At 42.0% G+C, this 24,546-nt stretch overlaps 1 protein-coding gene across 1 annotated transcript in view; it reads left to right on the top strand.

Annotated features, from left to right (window-relative positions):
• ank3b (ankyrin 3b) overlaps positions 1 to 24,546 on the top strand; it is a gene marked incomplete at its 3' end in the record, with an annotated part of 393,887 nt that overhangs the window by 76,565 nt on the left and 292,776 nt on the right. Inside the window, 2 exon segments of the mRNA XM_084323081.1 lie at positions 10,566 to 10,667; positions 12,963 to 13,061. Of these exon segments, the coding sequence (XP_084179207.1) occupies positions 10,566 to 10,667; positions 12,963 to 13,061 (201 nt within the window).

Genomic DNA, 24,546 nt, shown 5'->3' with positions numbered 1-24,546 from the left:
TTTCAAATAATATTTGTGTCATTCATGACAGTCCCACACAGCTTTAGTTGACAGTATACTATGACATTATTGTTATATATTACATGCTTCCAATTTCCAGGACCGGCCAATAGCGAGTATCAACGTGGTCTGTGTTTTTCACTGATAAGCATAAACCTAGTTTGTTAGTTAGAGATTATAGTACAGACCTAATCTGTTAGAGGTTATAATACATACCTAATCTGTTAGATGTTATAGTACAGACCGAGTCTGTTAGTTAGATATTATAGTACAGACCTAGTCTCTTAGTTAGATGTTATAGTACATACCTAATCTGTTAGAGGTTATAGTACAGACCTAGTGTCACAGTGTGTCTAACATTTCTAAAATGTCTAATCTTGGGGTCTGTGAAAAGGGTAAAATATCTTGGACATTTTATTACAGAACAAATGACAGATGATGATGATATATACAGGCAATGCCGCATGATGTATGTACAAGTGAACACTCTCACGCAGGTTTAGTACGTGTACAGGAGTGAAAGTGTCTCTGTTCAGAGCATACTGTACACCACTTTACACTGCACACTTGTGGTCAAGCTACAACAAAGCAAGTTTGCAGAGACGTCAGGTAGCTTATAATGATGCCATGAGACTATTACTCAAAAGACCTAGAAGGTGTAGTGCAAGTGAAATGTTTGTGGCTGCACGTGTCAATACCTTCCAAGCTGTTTTAAGAAATATTATGTATAAATTCATCTGTCGGCTAAATTACTCTGGAAATGAGATCATTCTGGTTTTAACGGACATTAGGCTCAGTGCCACACGTTACCACTCATCGATGTGGAGACATTGGCACAGTTGTCTATTTGTGGGACGTTGATGTGTATTTTTAAGTGATGTTATTTTTGTCTGTTGTGTGTAATTTTATATATGTTGTGTATGTTTTATTTGTTTTATCTGGACCATGAGTCTGTATTAAAGTTTGATTGATTGATTGATAGTACAGACCTAGCCTGTTAGTTAGAGGTTATAGTACATACCTAGCTTGTTAGTTATAAGTTATAGTATACAGACCTAGCATAGATGTTATAGCAAAGTATATCTAAAGAGTTACTTACTCTATTCAGTATTACCACCTCATGGTACTTATTATATTCAGTATTTATTACTAAGCCATATATTACTAGACAGTGTACGCTTTCTTAACCCAAGTTGTTCCATGGCACCAGACTCTAATCAGTGGCACTCTATATAATGTGTGTGTGTGTGTGTGTGTGTGTGTGTGTGTGTGTGTGTGTGTGTGTGTGTGTGTGTGTGTGTGTGTGTGTGTGTGTGTGTGTGTGTGTGTGTGTGTGTGTGTGTGTGTGTGTGTGTGTGTGTGTGTGTGTGTGTGTGTGTGTGTGTGTGTGTGTGTGGGGGGGGTATCAGTCCACAGCTTTCTTCTACAGTCTAAACATAGACAATAGTTCTCTCTCTCTCTCTCTCTCTTTCTCTCTCTCCCTCACTCTCTCTTTATCTCTTTGTCTCTCTCACCCTCTCTCTCTTTCTCTGTCTCCCCCATCTCTCTCCTTCTCTCCATTTATCTCCATCCCCCCTCCCCCCTCTCTCTCATGAGTGGACAATATGTCAGTTACAGTATATTTATCTAAATAACATAGAAACAGATGGACCACAGTAATTCTTGATGCAATCAGACACTCTGAGAAAAGGTTCAACTGCCCCTTTAAACAGAAGGACCAACACCTATAGATGAATAATCTATAATCAGAATAACCAACACCTATAGATGAATAATCTATAATCAGAAGGAGCAAAACATATACATGAATAATCTATAATCAGAAGGACCAACGCCTAATCAGAAGGACCGAAACCTATAGATGAATAATCTATAATCAGAAGGACCAACGCCTAGAGATGAATAATGCCTTTAAAGGATTTTCTTGTTATTGTCAACATAACTACTTTATGAAGCGACAGCCGCGATCATCTTGAGTCTGAATCAGAACTACATCTGACGAGAATCGATGTCACTTCATAAAGCAGTTCCAGGGAAAACGACAGTGCTCGTGTTGATCGCAATGATGTATTCATACTGATGAATCATACTGAATCATACTGAATTATACTGAATCATACTGAATTATACTGACTCATACTGATGCATTATGATTATACTTTTTTTTCTTTTTTTTTCACTTTTTCTCCCATTTTCTATTTTTCTCCCATCCCAATTTTCATATCATCCAATTCAACCCTCCCCTGTCTTTGAATGCTGTTTCATGCCTCCCACAAGCCGGCTGCAATGTGGACTAAGTCATACATAGCACGAGTCCCCTCCGATACTCGAGGTAACAGCAGTCGCATCTTTCCACCTGCGCCATCGGCGTATTTAGACCACTATCAGTAGGGCACGTGCCCTACTTTTTTAACATGATCAAATGATCATTTAACATGATCAAATAATTATTATAATATTTTTTACTTCGCTTTGAAATATTATAGTGAAATATTTTACACTGCATTTATCTTGTTGAAATCCTCCAACAGGCTCTTTTTTGTAAGTTGACTGGTTTGCACACCAATAATACAGTGCAATAATAGAATAGTAGAATAGATAGTAAAATTATGCAATAGAATGGCCAGAGTAAAATAGTGCTACAGTACAATCAACAGCGGGGTATATTAGAAGGCTATGGTGAAGAGGTACGTTTTTAGCTTATTTCTGAAATATTAAGAGATCTAGCTTCCCTAATGTCCATAGGTAGTGTGTTCCATAACTTTGGTGCATAGTTAGCAAAGGCTGCATACCTGATTTTCTTTAGACTGTGGCTTGGAACCTTCAATAGACCAGTAGTAGATGATCGCAATGTTTATACTTTGTATATAAGGAGGAGGACCTTGAAATCAATTCTAAATGTTACCAGAAGCCAGTGTAGGTTACTTACTTGTAACTTCGGGTTTGATCCAAGGAGTAAGTTGCCCCATATTGCTCTGTAACATTTCTCTTTTTGTTATAGGACCGACTAGTAGGATTTCAGTTTTGCCCTCATTTAATTTTAGGAAGTTGTTCGTCATCCATTTGTTTATTGCTAAGAGACAGGCGGAAATGGAGTTTATAACTGTGTGATCATTTGGTTCAGCGGAGATGTACAATTGTGTGTCATCTGCGTAACTATGGAAACATACATTGTGCTTTCTAATGATGTCTCAATGTTCAATGTTCAATGCAATGTTCAATGCAAGTAAAGCACTTTAAACTTTAAGTATGACTAAATGCTTTCTTGACTATATATATAGTAACTGTTCCAAAATGCATAGATTTCTATGTATTTTAGGGGTTTGGGTGGCTAGCTCTTTTTAATATAAATGTCAGATTGTTTTATTTATTTCATAGATTTCTATGCATTTCAGGAGTTTGGGGGGCTGGCTCCCCAAAATAATTAAATAACATAACCCTAACCTAACCCTAAAACCGAAATAAAGTAAAAAAAAAATTGTTACAAAATCCACCCATTTTCGCCCACAAACCGGCCAAAACCGACCAAATTTTTTCCATAGTTTCATAGTTTTTGGTGCCCTTCTGTGCCCTACTGAAGTGCTGGGTCTAGATACGCCCCTGACCTGCGCGGCTCGATCTTTCAGCGTCAGGGGTATGGGCTTTGGAGGGGCCCCGCCCCCGTTGCTTCCTGATTCTACTGCGCAGGCGCACCAACCGACCTGTAGGAGTCGCTGTCCACAATGCCCAATCCCCACCCATCAGTTTCCCTCCGCCTAATACTGCCAATGTGTATTAGTGCGGACGACCAGCTAAACTGAAAGCAATGTGGAGCGCTGGGCTCGAACAGGGAGGGGAACCTGTTCGAGCCCAGTCTCCAGTATTCGTGGTGAGCGCCTTGCCCACTGCACCACGTAGCCGCCCCGCATTATGATTATACTGAATCATATTGATGAATTATACTTAATCATACTGATGGATTATACTGAATCATACTGGTGGATTATACTGAATCATACTGATGGATTATACTGAATCATACTGATGAATCATATTGATTAATAATAATAATAATAATAATAATAATAATAATAATAATAATAATAATAATAATAATAATAATAATAATAATAATAATAATAATAATAATAATAATATATTTGGTTTGTAGAGGCGCTTTATAATTGTGGAACAAATCTCAAAGCGCTACAGTGTAAAATAACATAAAAGCTAGCAAGAGAGTAAAAAAAAAGAATATAAAATATGCAAGGGGGGTTCGAGCTGAGCATATGTGTGTAGGTTTTTTTAGATAACAGGTATTAGGGGTATATCTTATATAAGACAACTAACTAAAATGTGAACTCATTGGATGTGCCCTGACAATTAATGCTTGTATATCTTATCGTGTGTTGTCATGTTTGTTTATATGTTTGTTTAAAAAATAATAAAAAAATTAAATACAAAAAAAATATATGCAAGACTAAAACTAGTAAGGAGTCAAAATAATACTAAAACTAGTAAAAGAGTGAAGAACATAAAATAAGAAGGGATAAAACTAGTAAAAGAACATAAAATGTGTGGAGCTAAAACTAGATAAAAATCAACAAAAGGCTCCATTCAAAATATGTGTTTTGAGGCCTTTTTATAAAAGCATCCACAGTCTGTGGTGCTCTCAGGTGGTCAGGGAGAGCATTCCACAGACTGGGAGCGGATGAGCAGAAAGCCCGATCTCCCATGGTGCAGTGTTTGGTCCTTAGGCGCTGGAGGAGGTTTGCCGGAGTGGAGATGTTGTGAGGAGGATTGAGGGGTGGTGAGTTCTTTATGGTAGAGGGGGGCGTTTCCGCGGAGGCACTGGTGAGTGAGCAGGGAGACTTTGTACTTGATCCTGAGTGAGACAGGGAGCCAGTGAAGGGACTTGAGGACGGTTGTGATGGGGTGGTATTTCCGCACTCCCATCAGGATCCTAGCAGTGCTATTCTGGATGCATTGTAGCTTTTGGATGTTCTTGCTAGGGATTCCGATGAGGAGTGCGTTGCAATAATCCAGCCTGGAGGAGAGCTTTTCCACGTCGGACAGAGTGAGTGTGGGGTGAAGTTTGGCAATGTTCCTCAGGTGGTAAAAGGAGTTTTTGTATATACGTTTTATGTGAGCCTCAAAGCTCAGGTGAGGGTCCATTTTAACCCCTAGTTTGGTGACTGTTGGTGACAGGGTGATGTCCTGGCCGGAAAAGGTGATAGTGGTGATGGTGGATGAGCGGATCTGCTGTGGGGTGCCAACGAGAATGGCTTCAGTTTTGGAGCTATTTAACTGTAGGAAGTTGTGCTTCATCCACGTTTTAGTCTCCTCCAGGCAGGTGGTCAAGAGTGGATGATGGCAGGACTGTGGATGGGGTAGGGTATATTTTGAGGTAGAGTTGGGTGTCATCAGCGTAGCAGTGGAATGATATTCCATGCCGGCTGATGACAGAGCCAAGGGGTAGCATGTAGAGCAGACCTGGGCATTGTACAGTGGATGATTCTGACCGGCACGCGAAAGATTACATGATAATACAATTAAAAAAAAGAAATTAAATTTTTTCTTTTCATGTCAACGTTCACACGCACAATATACGCTTACCTAGGATTTGACTTGATTCAACAACAAAGCAGTCAGGGCAATGGCAAGCCGAAAACTGTCGAGTGTGGTTTTTTTTCACAACTGAGGTAGGTAGATTACATTTTTTTTATTTGCAATTAATTTCAAGGCAACTAGGCAGCAACAATCTCGAACACATGAAAACCCTGAAAGAAGTCAAACCATCAGCTGATCACCGGCACAGGTACTCATCCATATTAGGAGCACTGCATGATGAATTTTCAAGGCGTTTTCAAGATTTCAAAAAGGTTGAGGATGAAATGCAGCTGGTTTCCTCTCCCTTTACCTGCAGTGTTGATAGTGCACCCCCTGATGTTCAGCTTGAACTCATTGACCTGCAGTCTGATTCACTACTGAAAGAGCACTTTAAGTCAGCATCACTGCTAGAGTTCTACTCTGCTCTCAAGGAGGAGAACTTTCCAAACATGAGGAGACATGCTCAGAAGATGTTGGTTCTCTTTGGATCCACCTACATATGTGAACAGACATTCTCAGTCATGACGTTTACCAAGTCCAGGTACAGATGCTCTCTCACTGATGAACATCTGGCAGCTGTGCTTCGCATCTCCACCTCAGACATGCAACCTGACTTTGATGGACTTGTTAAAGCTCAACAGAGACTGGATTTCTCACACTGAATGGGAAAAAAAAGAACTGAAGAACACTCAAATGTGGAAATATAACAAGTGAAATGGGACACTTGATATTTTTTTTTCTTTTTTTTGCACAGTTCTGAAAACATTAAATGTTTAATATAGGCATGTAAAGTAAAACAGGCTACAAAACTGGGACACTTTTCTTTACACAGTTCAGTGCCATGTCTTGTTTATTTTGGCTATAAGATGATGTGATGTCTTTAGAAAGCTAAGAAAATCCTTGTTTCAATAGTATATGAAACTCAAAATAATAACTTTATTTGTATAGCACTTTTTCATACATGCCCTTTGTTATTAATGTTTCACATTTTGTTTATCATTTTGGAAATAAATTCTATTTGAATAAATGATATTTTTGAAAGCTAACCTCACCTTTTAATTGCCAAATAATAACATACACTCTTACCAGGGGTCAAAACAATGCCATTTACTGCTTTTTATATAGAAATAAAATGTATATTATGCATAATTGAGTTTGGAATTTTGGCCCGGCCCTCCAACATATTTTCAGTTGCTTATTCGGCCCCCCGGGAAAAATAATTGCCCACCCCTGATGTAGAGAGTGAACAGGGTGGAGGACTGATCCTTGAGGGACACCACAGGTGACATGGTGGGTATCAGACCTTGCCTCTGATACCCACCATGACACCTGTGGTGGCCCTCAATTATACTGAATAATACTAGTGAAGTATACTGAATAATACTAGTGAATTATACTGATGAATTATACTGAACCATATTGATGAATTATACTGAACCATATTGATGAATTATACTGAATCATACTAATGAATTATACTGAATCATATTTATTAATTATACTGAATCATACTGATGAATTATACTGAATCATACTGATGGATTATATTGAATCATACTGATGGATTATACTGAATCATACTGATGAATCATATTGATGAATTATAATTATAATAATAATAATATATTTGGTTCGTAGAGGCGCTTTATAATTGTGGAACAAATTTGATGGATTATACTGAATCATACTGAATTATACTGACCAGAACAAACAGTACAGTTCTGTGACTTGAGTTATATGACTTCTGGATATGAGCTATAATATGGCGTTGGCTGGATGGACCATATACAAGTAGAAGATATTTTAAAGAACCAAAGCTTGTATATGAACCCTACTGGATCAGAACCGCTGACTCAGTCTTCCTGTGTGATGAGGTCACTGTGTCTGGCTATTGGTCAGTAAACCTCTAGCGCTGACACTGATAACACACTGTGTTAGTTTGTGTGTGTGTTAGTGTGTGTGTGTGTGTGTGTGTGTGTGTGTGTGTGTGTGTGTGTGTGTGTGTGTGTGTGTGTGTGTGTGTGTGTGTGTGTGTGTGATGGTGACCTATGATAAGACACCATGTTCTTTTCAGCCAATAGGATGTGATCTCAACACTCAGCTTTGCTCACTAATCTGGCTACAATAACACACACACACACACACACACACACACACACACACACACACACACACACACGTACACAAATTTACCAAATATTTGGACAAAATACAAAAACAGCAATATTAGCAATAACACCATTAAATTCATTCATTCAAACCTTTATTTATTCTCGAAAGGATTCTTTCAATGCCGTCGAGACATACAGACATTTCAATGCATACATTTTTATTTTTTTTAACTTACATTTTTTATTAACATTTATAGACAAACAACACTTACACCATACCTACAATGACATCAACAACACAACAGTACATCCACATGGGCCCCTTGAATTCGGCCGCGCTCAGCCTCCCAGACCTCCATGAGAGGGCCTCCCGCCACCCCCAGAAACAGGGCTGCTCCACATCCCAGGGCCGTCCCACGGGTGGCCGAGTATTCAGAGACACGGGTACCTTGAATTTGATTGGGCCAGGCCCAGTAGAGGGGCAAGGGGTGGTACTCCCCCCCACCGAGCCAAGCCTGCTACCTCCCATACCACCCAGCACCCCACCCCACGGCCGACGACCCCACAACATCCAAGACCCCACTCTCCCGGGCCAAACCGCGGAAAAACGATGGTCCCCCTCTTCCGACATCCCCCCCCCTGAGTTAAGCCCATAAGAGCCCCCCATATCCCAGGCCGATGCGCGCGCCGCCGGGCCCCCGGCGACACGGGTCCCTTGAATCAATTGGGCCAGCCCAGTAGATGAAAGCCCGCTATTTCCCATGCCACCGAGAGCCCCACCCCACGCCCACCGACCCCCCAACACACAGGACCCCGCCGGGCAAAGCACAGCCGCTCTGATCCCCCTGAGAGAAACCCCTCCCTCCCATCCTCCTCCCCGAGAAACAGAACACCCCCATATCCTGGTCCACCATGCACGGAGCCGAGCACCCAGAGCTCCCACCCGCCCCCGCCAGGCCCCCGGCCCACGAGAACCCCAAGCCCAGTCCCGCAGAAGGCCAAAGCACTACGCCTCAATGATCCCGCGACCCCAAGCCCGGTGCCCCCCCGGCCCGGTGACCAGACGGCCCAGGCCACGGCGTCCGAGGGCCCCAGGAAACCCCACCCCCCCCACACCAATCCCACAACACGCAAGGCCAGCCAGGCCTCGCTGCGATCCAACGCCACGTTAGCTTGTATCCCTTGCTGCGTCGTATTCACAGTGTTAACTTCCATGTTAGCTTGCAGCTCCTTCTTCAGCCAGGCCTGCGTGCTAGCTTGGATAGCCCGTGTGTTAGCTTGGATAGCTTGGTTAGCTAACTCGTTAGCCCATGTGCTAGCCTGCATGTCCTGGGCGATCTGCATTCCAACTTGGATGTCGGCCTGTATGCTAGCTGCTCACTGCGTCATGCTAGTCTGAATCATCTCCAGCGCCACCATTTGTACTTCTTCTGGGGTCGCTTTTCTCTCGGCTTTTCTCGTGTTCATCCCTCCTCCCCTCTTATATCCTTGAATTGTCACTTTTTATTTCGCTTTGAATTGTTTTACTTCCTTTTCTTGATATTCACCGACCGGGAGCTCTTTCATGTGGCTGCTCACCAGAACGTCGCAAACCGGCTGCATAATTTGTTTACAATATAATAATAATAAATATGAATAACTATCTGTATAGCACCTTTCACACATGAACCGCAGTCCAGAATGCCCCACAGCAATTCATATAAAATTAACATAGGCATAAAATACAGTATGTATATATGCAGGCAGACTTCTGAATATAACCACTGCCTGCTGCCCACTACTCACTCACTGCACTGCATCACAACACTTTGATTATTATATTATAATCTATAGTTTTTTATTGTTGCTTCTGCTATGTTATGCTATTTCTATTTCCTCTATTCTATCCTATTATATTGATGTTGCTGCTGCGAAGCAGAGGAATCAAGACAAAATCACTTCACTTTGAGTGAGTGAGTGAGTGAGTGAGTGAGTGAGTGAGTGAGTGAGTGAGTGAGTGAGTGAGTGAGTGAGTGAGTGTGTGTGTGTGTGTGTGTGTGTGTGTGTGTGTGTGTGAGAGTGAGTGCGTGAGTGAGTGAGTGAGTGAGTGAGTGAGTGAGTGAGTGAGTGAGTGAGTGAGTGAGTGAGTGAGTGAGTGAGTGAGTGAGTGAGTGAGTGAGTGAGTGAGTGTGTGTGTGTGTGCTGATGAAGGGCTGATCTTTAGGGGACGATACAGCCTTTTCTTGTTACAAAACGAACCCTCAATTACATTTCAAGATATCACCCATATTGTGTGTGTGTGTGTGTGTGTGTGTGTGTGTGTGTGTGTGTGTGTGTTAGAGTATTAACTATATAGTCACATAATTTTACTTTATTAGCAGGACTATGTAAAGTCACAATGTTGCCAATGCATAGAAACAGTGTTGACATAAGGTGATATAACATGATATTCCCAATAGTAACCAGAGGATTAGATAAAGATAACATATGTATAATATGCTGTCAGGATTATTATTTGTCACATTCAGTGATGTTGTTTTAATTATGTGTCCCTCAGTTTGTGACATACTGCCTGTCACTCTCCTAGTAGGATCTGTCATCTAGCTCTGTGACATTTGGGATAACACTATCTAATCAAAAATCTATATATCTACCTCTCTCTCTCTCTCTCTCTCTCTCTCTCTCTCTCTCTCTCTCTCTCTCTCTCTCTCTCTCTCTCTCTCTCTCTCTCTCTCTCTCTGTCTCTCTCTCTATATTATCTCTCTCTTTTTCTCTCTCTCTCTCTCTCTCTCTCTCTCTCTCTCTCTCTCTCTCTCTCTCTCTCTCTCTCTCTCTCTCTCTCTCTCTCTCTCTCTCTCTCTCTTCTCTCTCTCTCTGTCTTCTCAGACGGATGTAAATGCTAGTTACCTGCGGGCAGCGAGAGCAGGGAACTTGGAGAAAGCTCTGGACTATCTGAAGAATGGAGTGGACATTAACATCTGTAACCAGGTACTACAGGCCCGCCCACCCACTAACCCCACCCACACACCCACTGGCCTCGCCCACCCAGGCAGTCAGCAGGACATAATAATAGGCGTGTTTGAGATTGATTTCGGCTCGCCTCGAAAGTAGACGAGAGTAGATGAGTGCAGCCGGGGGAGGAGTCATAACGTCGAACACTTCAGATTTATTTGACTAGAGCCTCTCGCCTAGTCTCGCATGGCAGATATCACGTTCACGTTACCACACACACATACACACCTGTCCAGCTCATTATAATGCGAGGGCCATGTGCAAAGTTAGATTAGATTCAAATGTATGGTCAATCCCACAGCACACTATATATATATCTGCTATAGTGGAATAGACTGTACTTCATATACCATATGTATACCATCTTGTTGCGCGCTCCTGCCCACCGCAGCGTGCACGCACACACAACACACACTGCTGAATAATTCTGTTTTGCATCAATATATATATATATATATATACTGTATATTGAGGCAAAACAGAATTATATATACAGTATATATTGAGGCAAAACAGAATTATTCAGCAGACGCTTTATCATGTAAGATGTGTGCAATGAGATATAACCATATTATAATTTCGAGAGCGCACTGATGATGTTTGACCAGCTAATTATCCTTTGGATTTTATGTGGGGGGTATAATGAGAACAGATAGAAAATGAAATACTATAAGTCACTCACTCATTCACACAAATTGATGTGAATCAAGTCTTAATTTATTATTATTATTATTATTATTATTATTATTATTATTATTATTATTATTATTATTATTATTATTATTATTATTATTATTATTATTATTATTATTATTATTATTATTATTATTATTATTATTATTTAATTCCGATGATAGAAACAGTCCGTCTGTAGAATCGACTTGAAGAAGCAATCACCAACTATTTGTTCAGGGGGGTTGATATATTGTTATTTTGATATAAACTCCATTGCAGAGATGGTTAAGACAGCATTCATGAGTAATGTGTAAAGCGTTCAATTGTGAATGTCAGTACTCTGATAAAAATTATTTGGTGTCTGACAGCTTGAAGTTTATCATGATGATATGATGATAACGTTATTTGAAGAAGCTCTTGGTACCCAAACTCCTGTATCCAATAATAATAATAATAAATATATCTGATAGACGGGTAGACAGGACCCGTACTGTATTGTACCCATTCTGCAATTGGTTAATAAAGTTTTCAATCAATCAATCAAACGTCTCATAACTTCCTCTTGTGGCTGGTGACAACCAGGTGACAACTTTTCTGAGCCAATGGGCGCTTTGTGCAACGATAGCAAGTCGTTTCCCATCATGCATTTGCGTCGAGCAGTCACTGGAGAGGTACTGTGGTGCCTAGCTCTGAAGGCTGTGCGTGGCTCGCTCCCATGAGATTTCCGTGGCTTGCCTAGTCAGATTTCGAGAGCAAGTCGGACAACAGTCATGCAACACGCTTGGCAAGGCCGTAGCACCTGCCTCGCCAATCTCAAACATGCCTAATATCATGTCTTCCGTGCTTTTGTCGGCCGGCCCTTTTGTTGTGCAAACATACTTTATTATGAACACGGAGTATCATGAGACATGATCAGAAATATGATGTTGACATGCTTAGATTCCTAAAAATCACTTAAATCGCCTGTATCAAGAACGAAAGGTTGAATAATCTGACTGAATCTGCTGCCTGGGATCTGTTTGGTCCTGACCTTAAAGTTACGACCTAACTAGCACACCTGAACGTGCGATACCACAATATCACATGATACATGTACGACTTTACCAGTTGACAAGGACCGACTGAACACACCATTACATCATCTTGTGTTGTCGTTGGGCTGATGGAACATATGAATAGAAATATACCAAATATCATGTCTGTTATACAGGTTCACAAGATGCACTGCTTCTGTTTTTATGTGCCATAAATCCCATTTATTTCAGCAACACGACTATAACCCAACATTCTAGTAGAATAAAATAGATTAGAGTAGTATTATTTGTTTTTTAATCTACTCTCTCTCTCTTTCTCCATTCCTACCTCTCTTTTTCTTCCCCCCCTCTTTACCTCTCTCATTCACTCTCTTTCTCTCTCCCTCTCTATCCCTCCCTCTCTATATATTATGTTTCTCTCTCTCTCTCTCTCTCTCTCTCTCCCTCTCTGTCTCTGTCTCTCTCTCTCTCTCTCTCTCTCTCTCTCTCTCTCTCTCTCTCTCTCTCTGTGTCTCTCTATGTCTCTCTCTGTCTCTATCTGTCTATCTCTCTCTCTCTCTAGAATGGACTGAATGCTCTCCATCTGGCCTCTAAGGAGGGTCATGTCGAGGTTGTCACTGAGCTCATCAAACAGGGAGCCAATGTGGATGCAGCTACCAAGGCAAGTCCTGCCCACAGGAAGTCTTCTGATTGGTTAAATGAGTGGAGGTGCCTCTTGAACAAGAAATGGGAAACACATGCACACACACACACACACACACACACACACACACACACACACACACACACACACACACACACACACACACACACACACACACACACACACACACACACACACACACACACACACACACACACACACACACTTTCAAACACACAGACACACACAAACATACAGACATAAACAAACATGTACACACACACACACACACACACACATGGACACAAACATGCATATACACTCCACAATTACATACACACAGATGCACAAACACTTTCAAACACACAAAAACACACACAAGCAAACATGCACACACATGCACACGTAAGCAAACATGCACACACACACACGTAAGCAAACATGCACACACATGCACACTTAAGCAAACATGCACACACATACACACGTAAGCAAACAGGCACACACATGTACACACATACAGATCCACACACCCACACACGTCCTTCTTGTTCCAGCAGCCTCCAGCAGTGACTTTGCTGATTCAGCAGAATGAAGGTTAGAGGATAGAAGAGAGAGAGAGAGAGAGAGAGAGAGAGAGAGGAGAGAGAGAGCCACACAGTGAGAGGCAAAGACACAGAGAGAGATAGACACAGCGAGAGAGAGAGAGAGAGAGAGAGAGAGAGAGAGAGAGAAGAGAGAGAGAGAGAGAGAGAGAGAGAGAGAGAGAAAGAGAGAGAGAGATTGTGAAGAAAGATATGTAAATGCTTCATTACTATTGTCTAAGTGGAGAGTTTTAGTGGATGTGCTCCATGTGCAGACCATTTGAAAGTCAGCATAGCCGGTGGATACGCCCAGATACACCCAATCCTCCATCACCATGATCACATGACCTGTACGCGTGTAGCCTTTTTACAACGCATCCGCGTTTCCGGTGCTCTGATTGGCCAGGTCATGTGACATGTGCGCCCAATAGCGTGTTTGCCCATTTCCGCGTCGAAACAGCCTGCAAACTACCTGGCGTTCTATCGCCATGCTCTAAGACAAACTCTAACCTTAACCAACTTGGGAAAGAGTGCCTAAGCTTAACCGGCGAAAGAACTTGCCGTCACGCTTTAAGACAAACTCTAACCGTAACCAACTTCGAAGAGTGCCTAAGCTTAACCAGTGTAGAAACTTGCCGTCCCACGATTGTCACATGACCTGGCCAATCAGAGCGCAAAACGGGAACCCGGAAAACGCGGATGCGTTGTAAAAAGGCTTCAAGCGACCTGTACAAACACAAACATGTGAGGCAGGGCCGTTTTTAGCTATTTGGGGGCCCTCAGCGAAATGTTGTTTGGGGGCCCCTATTTTGTGAAACTATGGTGGATTCCAAACCCTTTAACCTCTTAAGCCCGAGCGATCCGGTGCCGGTACGAGATTGATATCACGCCATAAATCCATCTCTACAGAATGTATGAATTAATGTTGCGTTTCTTTTTCAAATGTAGCCAAGAGTAAAGACCCTAACCCTGTCAAAACAGCAGTCAAAGTGTATATTTTCAGCACTACGTTTGTTTATCAATGATTTTAAGTGTTATTAGTGAAATATGAGTTTATAGAAATCTCAGCGCATCGAGTCGGAAAAAGGCGTTTTTGACGCGAGGATTTGGCGCAACCTAACTCGAGTAGTCTTTTGAGAGAAAAGCTTTCAAAAAATTAAAAAATTACTTCCCAGCTCACGCCAGCCCCTGTCAAAAAAATTGTTATGCCATTTTAGGGGGCCCCTGGTGGCTTCGGGGGCCCTATGCAACCGCATAGTCCGCATATGGCAAGAAACGGGCCTGACGTGAGGGCAGGTTGACAAGACTGAGAGCTGATGTCATTCAGGCTCAAAGTAACACTAAATCATATTTTAACATTACTGTCCATGCTGGACATCAGTACTCAACCAGGAGAGCAGAAGTTGTCTTGTCAGCACATGACAGAGTACACTCAGTCCTCCTCAACACTGCGTGTTAAAGGACTGGTCTGCAGTTTCAGAGACGTGTCCTGATCTGGGACATCTGCTCCTCTGGCCCAATTTCTGTCACGGCCCCTGCCCCTTCTGCCCCCCCCCCCCCCCCCCCCAGGCCATGGACTTCTCTTCCCCTTCTGTCCACCCCCCCCCCCCCAGGCCATGGACTTCTCTTCCCCTTGCCACGGACCCTTATATTCCTGCTCTCTCCATTTCTCTCCACTCTCTCTATAAGGAAGGACACTGAGTTGACCTAGGTTGCTGTTCTAGGATAGGTGAATCAGCAAAGGCTGTCGGTCAGAACAGTATAATGTCCAATAAATGCTTGCCACACACACCACAAGCCGCACACACTGGGTATCTTTAGGGCACTTTATTGACTGGGGTCAACATTATGAATGTGTGGTTTTTAGTCATGAACATTGACAACTTTGAGAGGAGAATCACAGTCCGTGGTGCCCTTGTCCTCATACAGGCTAACTAAAAGTGTCTGGAAGAGAGAGGTGACATGCTGAGCCAGAAGCGGGGGTGCATAAGGAAAATCCATTAGTCAGTCCTGTGTCTGAGGGAACAGCCGAGAGTAGGGGTGGAAGTGCTACCTGGGGTAGAGGACTGGGCGGCCGCCCCCTGAACAAGGTGACTGTGACAACTTTCTGATGGACTATGGCCATGCAGGAACCGTCTGTGGGATCCCAAAATGCTTACCAGCAGGATTGTAAGGGCTGGGTTCTGGTATGTGACGTTTCGGAGTAGCAGGGTGGCCACCCAGAGAGAGCCTTGTTTTCCCCACAATGCTGAGAGAGATAAGGTGACTTGGCTAGGTGCTAGCTTGGGATCCAAGAAGAGGTGATTGATTGATTGATTGAAAACTTTATTAACAGATTGCAGAATGGGTACAATACAGTACGGCTCAATACACACAATTGTTAAGGGGATGCAGACCAGAGAAATACTTTCGTCTTGTTTACATTAGGGTCCCTCATTTTCAATTCATCATGACATTTATGACATACACGACATACAGATTTACAGTACTGTTTCATCCAGACATTTATGACATACAAGATATACAAATATACAGTACTGTTTAAGAGACAGAGATTATAAAAGAAAATATATACATTCGAGGGGGAATAAACTGTAGCCTACATTGGAGGGGGTTGGGTGGGTGGGTGGCGGGGGGGGGTTGGACATTTACCGGGGCCAGTTTCGAATTGCAGCCTCCCGTAGGTGCTCTTTGACAGTGGTTTTGAAGGAGGGTAGGGATTCACATTATTTTACGGCTGTGGGTAGGGCGTTCCACATTGTTGTGGCATAATTGTGAAACGTGTTTAGTCCCTTGTTTGAGCCGAATCTGGGTTGAACATGATTTGTGGAACTCCCTCTGGTGTTGTGGTTGTGGAATTCACTGACTTTTGGGAAGTATTTTGACATGTACATGGGTATCTTAGTGGTGCAAGTTGCTGTACTCTATCGTCTACTCTAAGCCATCCTAGGTTGTCAAAATGGGCAGGGGTGAGGTGGGTTTTAGGAGTAAGGTCAAGCAGTAGCCTGACCAGTTTGTTTTGTGATGTTTGTAGTCTTGTTTTTAGGGCCTTTGAGGTGCTTTGGTACCATGAGGTGCAAGCATAGTCGTAGTACCCTTGAATGAGTGCTCCTGTTAGAGTCTTCAAGGTATTCTTGTTTACCAGAGAGGAGATCCGGTACAATAATCTTGTTAGTTGGTTGACTTTTTTTTATTACATTGGATGCCATTTTGTCACAGGAAAGATTTGCCTCTAGGATGGAACCTAGGTATGTAATCTCATCTTTCCTTTTGACAATATTGTCACCAGTGATGCCAGTAACGCGTTACTAAGTAACGCGTTATTGTAATCTGATTACTTTCCCCCGAAAATAGTAATCTAACGCGTTAATCTTTAAAAGCCAGTAATCTGATTGCAGTTACTTGTCCAAGTGGCTGTGCGTTACTATTTCGTTACTATCTCATCATAAATTCATAATGCAGGCGGAATGCAGTATTTTATTTCGTTTTCGACAGTCAAAAATACATTTTGAGCTGTTTTTCTTTGGGAGTGACGTCGTGTGGCAGTGAAAGGGTTACACAAGAATGTGTCCCGCGGCGTGACTGGTCCCTCTGTCTGTGAGTGACTCTGCTTTGGTACAATCACATTCCCCATCCACAGTCTGCGAATCAGAGGCAGAGTAGGGCGGGTCTTCACAGCACGTCATGTGACATATGCGCCAATCGTGTGACAGCAGGGCTCCGTCGTTAGAATTCCACCCCAAAACGGTTGTCTAAACGCAAAATTAAAAGTGATTGCGGTTTCTGTTCAGACTTCCATCCCAAAACGCTCGTCAAAACGTAGCCTCAATCACTACTTCACGTTCATATGCGGAGGAAACAAAATACTGTCTACCGCTAAAAACAGCACATCCAATTGCATTGAAAGCATCTGGAATCACAACACTAGCCGACGCTTCGACTAGGTACAGGAGGACTCGGATGTCCAACAGCAAAAGAGAGAGATTGTTTCTTTCCCTTTTGATTAATGTATATTTGATGGTGGCAGAGCAAAAGCTCTTATTTGCCAGATTTACAGTTAATTTACATGTTAAAGAGAGACTGATTGTATGTTTATAGAGAGACATTTATAAAAACAATTTAATAGTTACAGTTGATATAATTGAATAGTTCAGCCTGCATTTGTTAGATGTGATACACTGGTTTTGTAAAACCACTGGCTGGCTGCTCTAATGCTGTGAGCATCATAGACTGTTGCTTTACCATACTTGATGGTACAGAAGCTGAAGCACTAGTTTAACAATTTACGTTATGTGCAGAGAAACAAGTTAAAAACAATTTATGCATTTTCAATAAAGCTTTTTAAAAAAAAACTGTTGGGGGAACGACGACGACTTCGTAACCTAGTTACTTTCAAAGAGTTACTCTGATAATCAAGTAATCAGTAAAGTAACTTAGATTACTTTTTAAAGGAGTAATCAGTAATCAGTAATCAGATTACTTTTACAAGTAATCTGTGGCATCACTGATTGTCACCCACTGTAACTGAGAAGCCGTCGGTCTTGCTGAGTTTGTTATTTGATCCAAAGAGAATGGACTCTGTTTTACCCAGGTGTAATGATAGTTTGTTATCAGCGAGCCAGGTGCAGATTCTGCCGAGTTCAGAGCTGAGGGCTTTTTCAACCTGCAACTTGTCCCTGTCAGTCATTCGCGAACAGGAACAAGTTGCAGTCACAAGCTGATGACATGTTCGAGATGGAGGTAAGAATAGAAACAGGGCGGTAGTTGCCTGGGTCTAATTTGCTGCCTTTTTTGTGCAGGGGGGTCACTCTCGCAATTTTGAAGTCTTTGGGGACGTATGCCTGTTTTATGGAGAGGTTTATTATGTGTGTGATGACTGGGGTGATGGTGGCTGCTGAGTTTCTGAGGAATTTGGAGGGGATATTGTCATGGCCAGTGGCCTTGTTAGCTTGGAGTGTGCTCAGTTTTTTGAGCACCTCATCTGTTGTTACCATTTCGAGTTTGAAGTCGTCTTTGTGGACCCCTATGTTTTTGTAGAAGGCTAGGATGTGTTCTACCACAAAATGCCCTGAGTGGGAGGGTCGTTTATTAACCAGTGTTGTGGCTATGTTTGTAAAGAAAATGTTTAAGTAATTGGCCACATCCAGTTTTTTAGTTTTTTACTGCAGCCTAGTTGGTTGTTGAGTAATTTCCAATAATTTTTTTGCAGATCATGGTGTTTACATCGTTTCTTAGTCTGTTTCTTTGTTGTTTGAGTTCAATCATGTGGGCTTGGAGATCACTGTTTGGGCTTTTGGCAATAGGCAATAGAGCTGTATGGCTAGAGCTGTATGGATAGAGCTGTATGGCTAGAGCTGTATGGATAGAGCTGTATGGATAGAGCTGTATGGATAGAGCTGTATGGATTAGGGTTGCACGGTATACCGGTATTAGTATAGTACCGCGGTACTAGAGTGTTCGAAATGATACTGCGTTTGAAAAAAAAATTATAAATCTTAAATGTATTAATTTATGCATGCGAATGCCTTCCTATTGGAGCACAGCGCTGCTGTCAGTGGTGACGTTGCCCTAGTTTACCGGAAGAGAGAGCTCTGATGGAGAGAGATTGAGATTTCTATTCTTGCGAATAGCATTGTGGACATTTTCTAATGCTCGTATAAGGAACTGTAGTCACGAGAGCTAGCATTAACGTAACGTTAGTTATCATAACCATCGGCAATCGCAGTGAGGATCTTTATTAGGGGTGTAACGGTACGTGTATTCGTCCCGCGAATTTACGGTACGGCCGTCACGGTGCGGTATGCGCACCCATGCAACGAATACACCCCACAGCGCAAACACACTCACATGCAGGCACTCGCGAGGTCCGTGCGAGAACATCTGTTCTCTAGTATTCAGTCTGGTCATGAAGTAAAATTCTCTCTGGAAGTGAAACTGAAACTTAGCAAGGATAAGTTTAAAGGGGCAGTAGGCAAGTGGATGCCTGAACACAGAATGACACCAGTATCACAAATTACGACGGCAAGCCTATAGAAAATTATTCTATTTAATGATAATAATTATAATAATTATCATATAATATATAATTATTATTATAAATTTTTTATTACAAAAAAATTATATTAACACTTTAACTGCCGAAAACGCCGGAACTCCTCATTCCCCGCCATGCTCAAGTTGCAGAGGACGCCGGAACTCGTCTTTGATATCAATATTTCAAAGATCTGTGATCGGAATCATATTTCCCCTCTGCAGCCTTGACACACAGTTCTGATCTCCTCTCAATCCTCTAGCGGTTCAAGAGTGCCATCTGGTGGCCGATCGGCAGATCGAAAAACCGAATGTCAACCTTTAACCCGGCAGGACTCACTCCATATGTGGTCCGGGCACTCGCTAATGTTAGAGAGACTCAGTCTTCACACAGTGAACATCGATCGGTGGAAATAACTCGAAAAAACAACATGATTTGGACGTATATACTATTATACAACCTGGAAATAAATCCGGTATTTCGACATCCCATAATTGAAAACTGTCTACTCCACGCTGATCGCCCAACGGCCCGAGGAGACTGGGTGAGTTTTAGCGTTATATTCTAACGTGTTCTTTACTAACTGCTATGATGAACATATGACCCACATTAGATGAATGGTATAACGTTGCCCACGGAATTATAAACGCCCCCTCGCTCATCCGGTCAACATCAGATGACGTGTAGTAAATTCTAGAAGTACGTCCAATTGAAATTTTTGATCTCGCACAGATTCCTACCAAACTGTATTTCATCATCAATATAATGCATTTGGGGCTATAAATCACGTTCTGGAGAAAGCTGCAGAAAGAGATGAAAACATACTTATACTTTAGACCATATTTTAGTATGAATATGTGAATGAAAAAGTTTAACGTTGCTACACCATGAACAATACATATAGGACCTTGAATGGGCCCTAATAATGGCAATCTAGCAATAGAATTTAAAAAGTTATAGCCCTGCAAAGAAGGGGAACTTCTCCATGTTAAATAGAGCTGGCAACGGATGGTATATCATGAATTTAACCTTAGGCAATCAAAGTGTTAATAATAATCATTATAAATATTTTCTTTCTGTTGTACCGAACTCGTACCGAACCGTGACCCAAATACAGAGGTAGGTACCGAACCGTGGCTTCTGTGTACCGTTACACCCCTAATCTTAGGTGATTAACGTTAGCTAGCTAGCTTTAACTAGAATTATAGTTTGCTAGCTGTTACAAAGGATCAGATTAAACCGAATATATATATTTATTTATTGATATATATTGCATAGTATTTGTATATCGTTTGATATCCCTTGTATATTCCTTGTACATATACACGGAATATCCCTTTAGCCCAGACCATAATATTTCATTCTCCTATTGGACAGCGGTCCACAGGCGCCAGAGCCGTGCCTCCGGAGTCAGGTTCAAAGTCACCGTCAAGACATGTCTGGACATGCCCGGCCTTGCCCAGGGCTACGAGACAGAAATGAGGCTGGCACTAGTTTGTTCACCGTGCATATAAATATGGCGCAGGTGAATACAGAAGCACTTAGTCTTACTTAGTCAGAAGTCAAGAGTTACCCAATAAGTTGAAGCCTCACCCACGATACAACGTGCGGTGAAGTATGGCCTGTTTGGCCCCAGAATAGAGCATTGAGACCGCGTGCGAATTAATAACTGAATTGTCAGAGTTTGGCGCTATACCGTCGAGTGCGACATATTTCTATTAAGTCAGTAATAGTCTATTTGAGCATAGTGTATCGTGCGGCTAAAGTTCTACAGTGACCAGCATCACCAACGCTTCCTCGTATTAGCTAGAGTTCTTATCCAGGCTGGGCTGCTTTCATGGCGCTTTCATTGCTCCCGATGAGCAGGTTGGCACCTTGCATGGTTGCCTCCACCGTCGGTGTGTGAATGGGTAATATGTAAGTAACAAATTGTGAAGCGCTTTGGATAAAAGCGCTATATAAAAAAGCAGCCATTTATGGCGCTTTCACCCGAGGAGACCTAGACGAGAACCGTGTGGACATGTACACTGGATTAATCTACCCGACGACTACATAGCCCTTTGCGGCTGGAATATATTTGCTTTGGTCCTGTGATTTATGGAGCGGAGAATCGCCGACGCTTACACGTGTTGGATTTACCCCGCGAGGAGCCAAGTCGAGTCGGCGCCTCAGAGAGCCTGAGGCCGGCTAGCTTTCTTCACTGTGGAGCTACAGTCTACGGAGAACAGCTGTATTCGTCTGTGGATCAAGAGGCTATTGCACCGTCTCCTGTACTTGGAGTCTCCTTAGTCATCGTTGACCAGACTCTCTACTACCGACAGACCCTCTACCCCTGCTGGCTTACAACCAGGGGGACCCTTCCAGTATCTCCCGCTATATATTACTAGTGTACCATAGATATAATTCCCTAAGATTCAGGTTGTATAATTACCTCCTGCGTAACCAGAGAATGGACATTCATTGTTGATTTGCCTACGCACATTCCTTTGCCTTACAAGTGCATTCAAAGTATAATAGAGAAGTATTATGTACCTTTTGCTGCATTAAATACTTGATTATACCTTTGTGTGGAACCGGTTTATTGTGGGAAGTGTTCATCATATTTATATATCATGTACTGTATGGCCAGTAATTAAAGTACATAAAGCGGTAGTGGTTTAATGATACCATACTTATCAATACAGTCAGGGAATTGTACCCCTCAGTTACACTAGCTATATAAGCTAACGTTAGCTGAGTTTATTCTATGCAAAATGTGCTAGCTAGCTAACGTTAATAAAGATCCTCACTGCAATTGCCGATGGTATGGTATGATAACTAACGTTACGTTAATGCTACAGTAGCTCCTATCAGTACTGTAGTCATGCCATTGATGCCAACATTCATTGGATGAGCTATGCTAGCTGTCGTGACTACAGTTCCTTATTAGCCTCTTTCGTGACTGTGATGCAACCCTTGGTTGAATACGTGAATGCGTGAATGCATATTCAACCAAGGGTTGCATCACAGTCACGAAAGTGGCTAAGTTCCTTATACGAGCATTAGAAAATGTCCACAATGTTATTCGCAAGAATAGAAAATAAATTTAAAAGCCTAATAATAAGCTATACACAGCCTAAACTCCTGTGCTGAAAGCTAGTAAACACAGCATCCCCTGTTGCCTACCCACAACAGAAATGAATTGATGCACATGTGCATCTCTATAGCTTAGTCACAAACGTGATTTATACAGAGACATTTGACAATTGCCCATTTAATGGTTCATACATACTGTATAAAGACAACGGAAATCTATTTTATTTTTGTTAAACAGCCTACAATATGACATAACCTAGTTCTAGATTATGATAGGCTATATATAATCAGTCTCACTCATCAAAATGTGTTCTAGGTTGTGGTATCTCAAACTAATTAGGCCCTCTGCTGTGACAAATGTATAATAATAATACAACCATACTTTTTCTACCCCTTGAATTTTTTTTAACTACAGAAGTCTGCTGCATTTGGCTCACAGAGACAGAGTGACTCCCCCCACTCAGAAGCAACCTAACCTCCCAGCTTTTTTTTAGCAGCATTATTAAGTACACAAATTAGTCCAAAGATGATAAAAGGCTCAACAGGGCAGTCGCAGAGTTCATCATGTGGACCAAGTTCCAATATATACAGTTGAGAAAGCTGGGTTCAGAAACCTTGTACAGCAACTGTTTTGAGTGCAAAAAAAGTTCTCCAGCATTTTGAATGCGATTGCTTTGAATTAAATGTATTTATTCTTGTCATTGTTCATTGTTGTGTTTTAAAATAAAGAACAATAATGACATCTGAGAGTGTTTCCCTGATTTTGAGGAAAAGTATAGAAAAGTATCGAAATTCATATTGGTATAGTATCGAAACAAAAATGTTGGTATCGTGACAACCCTAGTATGGATAGAGCTTAGGGCTGGGCGATAAAACGATATCGATAACTATCGCGATAAATTATTTCCTCGAAATAAACATGAAACGTGGTCGCAAAGTTTCGATATATCGATTTTCCAAGCTTGGCTCCGTTCAGCCTCGGCTCAGCACACTCACTAACAACAACCAACCTTACGTGATGACGTGCTACGCACAACAGCTAACAACCAATCAGTGAAGGAGATGGCAGAGATCGACGGAGACCCGGAAGGAGACCCAGAGCGGTAGGACTCACTCAACAACAAGGCTTGCTAGGCTAATTAGCTTGCACGGCGTTGTTTTATATATTTACGTGCCGAGTATGTGTGTGTGGTGAATTCTGAGGCCACGTTTATAGTAGTGGGGCTATACAGTGGAAGTCGTTTCAATATATTGTGGCGGAAGAGAGTATTTTAGTGTGATATTTAGCACATTGTCATGGAATACACCGCGTAGAAGCAACAGGCTGGCTAGGTTAACTAGCTTGCACGGCACTGTTTTATATATTTACGTGCCGAGTATGTGTGTGTTTTGAATTCTGAGGCCACGTTTATAGTAGTGTGGGAGTGGACGTCGTTTCAATATATTGTGGCGGAAGAGAGTATTTTAGTGTCATATTTATTGTCATGAGATACTCCGCTTGTCGGCTAACTGCTAACGTGCGAGGACTGATGACGACATCAACTCGACTTGAGACATTCGCAGCAGCATATTAGAAGTTAATTAAACTTGACAGACATTATATCGACGATAATTATCGATATCGAATTATATGAAAATAATTTTATAATTTTATCGCGATAACGTTTTTGGTCATATCGCCCAGCCCTAATAGAGCTGTATGGATAGAGCTGTATGGATAGAGCTGCACGGCTAGAGCTGTATGGATAGAGCTGTATGGATAGAGCTGCACGGCTAGAGCTGTATGGATAGAGCTGTATGGATAGAGCTGCAC

This window comes from Notolepis coatsorum (genome assembly GCF_963971535.1).
Source record: "Notolepis coatsorum genome assembly, chromosome: 10".
NCBI lineage: Eukaryota > Metazoa > Chordata > Actinopteri > Aulopiformes > Paralepididae > Notolepis > Notolepis coatsorum.
The sequence above is the reverse complement of the archived record's forward strand: the minus strand, read 5'-3'. Positions and strand labels throughout refer to the sequence as shown.